At 40.4% G+C, this 3,796-nt stretch overlaps 1 protein-coding gene across 1 annotated transcript in view; it reads right to left on the minus strand.

The window, feature by feature from the left end:
* Positions 1-972: 972 nt before the first annotated feature.
* ORC5 (origin recognition complex, subunit 5) overlaps positions 973-3,796 on the minus strand; it is a 97,017-nt gene continuing 94,193 nt past the window's right edge. The window contains exon 14 of the mRNA XM_006882612.1: positions 973-1,517. Within this exon, the coding sequence (XP_006882674.1) occupies positions 1,472-1,517 (46 nt within the window). The 3' untranslated portion in view covers positions 973-1,471. The remainder of the gene's footprint in view (positions 1,518-3,796) is intronic.

Raw genomic sequence — 3,796 nt, forward strand, 5'->3', positions numbered from 1 at the left:
AGAGTGCTCTTTGGAGGCAAGGATGACGAGGTTTAGCCTCATATACTTTGGACATGTTGCTGGGAGGGGCTATTCCTTGGAGAAGGACATGGTGAGAAGGGGGGAGGGTCAGTGAAGACGAGGAGGACTCAACCAGGTGGACTGCTGCAATGGCCTTTAGTGTGTCAGGAAGTGGGAAGATGGCACAGGATAGGACATTGTTCACAGTATCACTATGAGTCATACTCAACCTGATATGGCACCTAAGAACAATAACAACATGCAGATGATGTAACATATCTTACCAGAACAGATGATTACCTGAAATTCTTCACTAATAAAGACCATATTGTAGTCTTCAATGTAGATTACATCTGAAAACAAAATCTCCCCAATTTGGCCATTAAATACCATGATGATTAAGTGAAGAAATGAAAGCTGTCAGGGATTTCTTCCTACTTGGATTAATAATCCCTACTCATATTTTTGAGTAAAAGCAAGTGGATAGATAATGCCTTGTCTTTGACCCTGACAGTGTCAGACAACTGCTACATAAAAAGGTTTTGTTTCTGAGAGTGCCGATCATGAAAATTTTTTTCCAAAAAGGAAATGAAGGAAATAAAATGCCACAGAAATGTAAACAAGGTTTATTATAAGCACTTTATTTCTGCTCATAACAATTTTCAAGCATTCAAATACCAACAAAAACTTTCAAAAACTGAACAGAAAAATCAGAATCAAGATTTGCAGCAGATGACAAGGAAAAAAAAATTTGCTGTAAATTCTTAATGACAATTGAAAACAAGCAAGCTATCATTCTGATAAAAAGGAGGTCTGAGAGTGAGCAAGTGAATAACCAGCTAAACCTCTGAGGCAAGCACGTAGTTATCTAGTGGGTTTAGAGAGGGAAAGGTGATCTGTATCACATCAAACTACCCCGCCTTCTGGAAAAACGAGAGTGGACGGATAAGCATATACAAAGCCTGGACCCTAAAAATGATCTTGTACTTACGATATTTTCCAACCATGATTTTTTTGAAATGGTGGCCTTAGGAAAATCTGCTCTGGCAAGCGACTGCAGAGGCTCCTGCAGAGAGGAAGTGAAAAGACTGGGCATCTAAACAAGGGCTGCTGGCACATTCAAAGCGCAGGGGATAGTTCACAGAGCAAAATGGAGTCCTAAGTAAATGGGTTTCAGGCAATTTCAGTGTTAAGATAACATCATTAAGAGTAGAACAGATTGTGTTCAAACCCTGCTGTTTATAATTAACACGTTGCTTCCAAATACTCCAGGGTCCCTGGTAAATAGTCTTCTGCTCACATCCACTCAGACCAATCAGAGTATTTTCATCAGATTCCATGCTGGGCCAGCACCTGTTTGGACAAATCCAATAGAGCCAAAGAACTCCTCTCCCTGGCCAGTGAAGGAGTTGGATGAACACAGCTTGGCTTAGTCATTGTCACAGTGTCCATATGGCTTTGAGGCTTGTTTTCACAAGAAATCATACAAGTATTTTATTATGTCAAAGTTCACCGTCCTATAAACAAAAACAGATAATCTGTTAACATCCTCACCCCTCAGACTGCTCAGGTTTGTATGATTCCGGAAGCACATGCAAAATAATTCGTAACTAATGCTGAACAACCTTATAGTGGTAGCAGGTGCACCATGATTAGAAGAACACAAATGTTTAAAAATGTTAAGAGAAATTCTTCCTTAAAAAGTTTGGAGAGCCCCCCCGCCTACCCCATATACACACTAAAGTTTGCTTTTCGTAAAAAAAAAAAAAAAAAAAAAAAAAGAGAGAGAAAAAGTGGTAAATTATACTTTCTCAAAGCTGTGTATTTCAATTATACTACAGAAAGCTCAACTTTCATCTGAAAGCTATTTGGTTTTTGCCTAATAAACAGAATAAAGTAATTAGAGACGCAAACATATTTAAATATTCTCTGGTTCCGCTCATTGTCTGCCTTCCCAAACACCTGTTTTATCCGTAGATAATGCACAGCTCGTCCGTCCTCATTTGTAGTTTTCATTCTTTCCGTCTATGCAGTGGCTGACCTATGTGTGTATTGTAACTAAATCTGTAAGATCCAAGAATATGATACAACAAACAGACGATGTGAATGTATATTTTTGTACTCTAATAGCAGGCAGAATAAAAGAGCAGGGAGAGAGATGTATAATTATTTTCCTTTCTTCAAATTCATTCTTCACCATAAATATTCAGACTTGGAGGTTTATTATTTGAATAAATGGTCAAAATAATTAGATATAATGATCTAGAAATAAGTATAAAATTAAAGCTTTAAAGTATTCAATTCTGCAAAAATAATCATCCATGGGCGACAAGGCTCTTAAAGATTCACTAATTGCATGCTCTTATTTATTAAACCACCATGAATTAATGTTTTTGTCTATCATTTTGTGATACACTTGCTAAAAAAGTTTCTAAGCAAATGACTGACAGATTAAATATTTTGGAAAAAATTGGATGAGGAAGCATAGATACTGCTTGTGAAAACAAATTTTAAAATAACTCAAATAAGATGCTGTGGCTCTTATGGTACCTAAAGTTGGACTAAAGACTACCTTAATTATATCATTACAATAAGTGGTTCTCTGAAAAATACATGAAACCTTTCCAAATGGCATCAAAACACTGCCAAACAATTTTGTTATAAACATTAGCAGAAAGGAAACAACTAAAAATGGCCAATAAAATTACAAACAAAAAGTATAAAGACATAAAGTGTATGATTATTAAATCATTTCTTTTAAATAATATGTTAAACATTCAACTCCAGAAACCCCAAGGTTTACTAGCAACAAGGTATCTCTACAAATAATCTAAAATACTTAACACTAGTTGAAAAAATCTTGGGAAAGCAGATACAATAGGCACATGCTCTCAATCTATCAATGGCTCTGTGAAAGATGGACAATCTCCTCCCATGTGATTTACCACCTCTAACAACCTCAGCTATGACTCAGTTCTGACTCAATGGTATATAACAACAAAAAGGGACATGGAATTTGCACATACTTCCAGGCAACTGTTCCTAAAAAGACCTGAGGTTATAAACCTAAAGTGGGGCCCCCTGCCCCCGGCTCGGGGTGAGCCGTCACGGCCCCCTGCCCGGGGCAGGCTGCCCTCGGACCTCTGCCCGGGGCGGGCTTCCCTCGGCCCTCTGCCAGGGGCAGGCTGCCCTCGGCCCCCGGCTTGGGGTGAGCCGTCGTGGCCCTCTGCCTGGGGCGGGCTGCCCTTGGTCCCCGGCTCGGGGCGAACCGTCACGGCCCTCTGCCCAGGGCGGGCTGCCCTCGGCTCGGGGTGAGCTGTCGCAGCCCTCAGGGTGAGCTCTTCAGTCCCCAGTTTGTGCCATTGTCCCCAGATTTACTCTTGGGTGGTGAAGGAGAAAAAAAAAAAAAAGAATGCCTAGGGTATCCAATGTTACCTAGGTCACCTTCTGTCACCCTCCCCCCAGTAAACCTGAAAGCAACACCGTCAAAGCCCTTCTATTCGTAACTCACAAGTTTGTTCCCTCTAGGTTTGCTCCCTTTCCTATAGGTAACCTTAACTCTGAGTTTTATTCGAGAATTGACCCTGAACCCAGTGCCAGTGACAAAAAGGAAATACAACTGACAGCTAAGGAAGCAAAGGAAGATGGAGCCTCTGGGTTCAACCAGCCATCCCCACTAAACCCACCTAGGAAAACACTTTGCAGTCCAGAGGAGAGCAAATGACAGGAAAATATCTTCTAACAGAGCAAGAAGGCAAGCAGCTTTAACCCAAGACCACCAGTAAGGTGATAAAGC

Source organism: Elephantulus edwardii, unplaced genomic scaffold (assembly GCF_000299155.1).
Source record: "Elephantulus edwardii isolate Elephantulus edwardi_28Jun2011 unplaced genomic scaffold, EleEdw1.0 scaffold00022, whole genome shotgun sequence".
Lineage (NCBI taxonomy): Eukaryota > Metazoa > Chordata > Mammalia > Macroscelidea > Macroscelididae > Elephantulus > Elephantulus edwardii.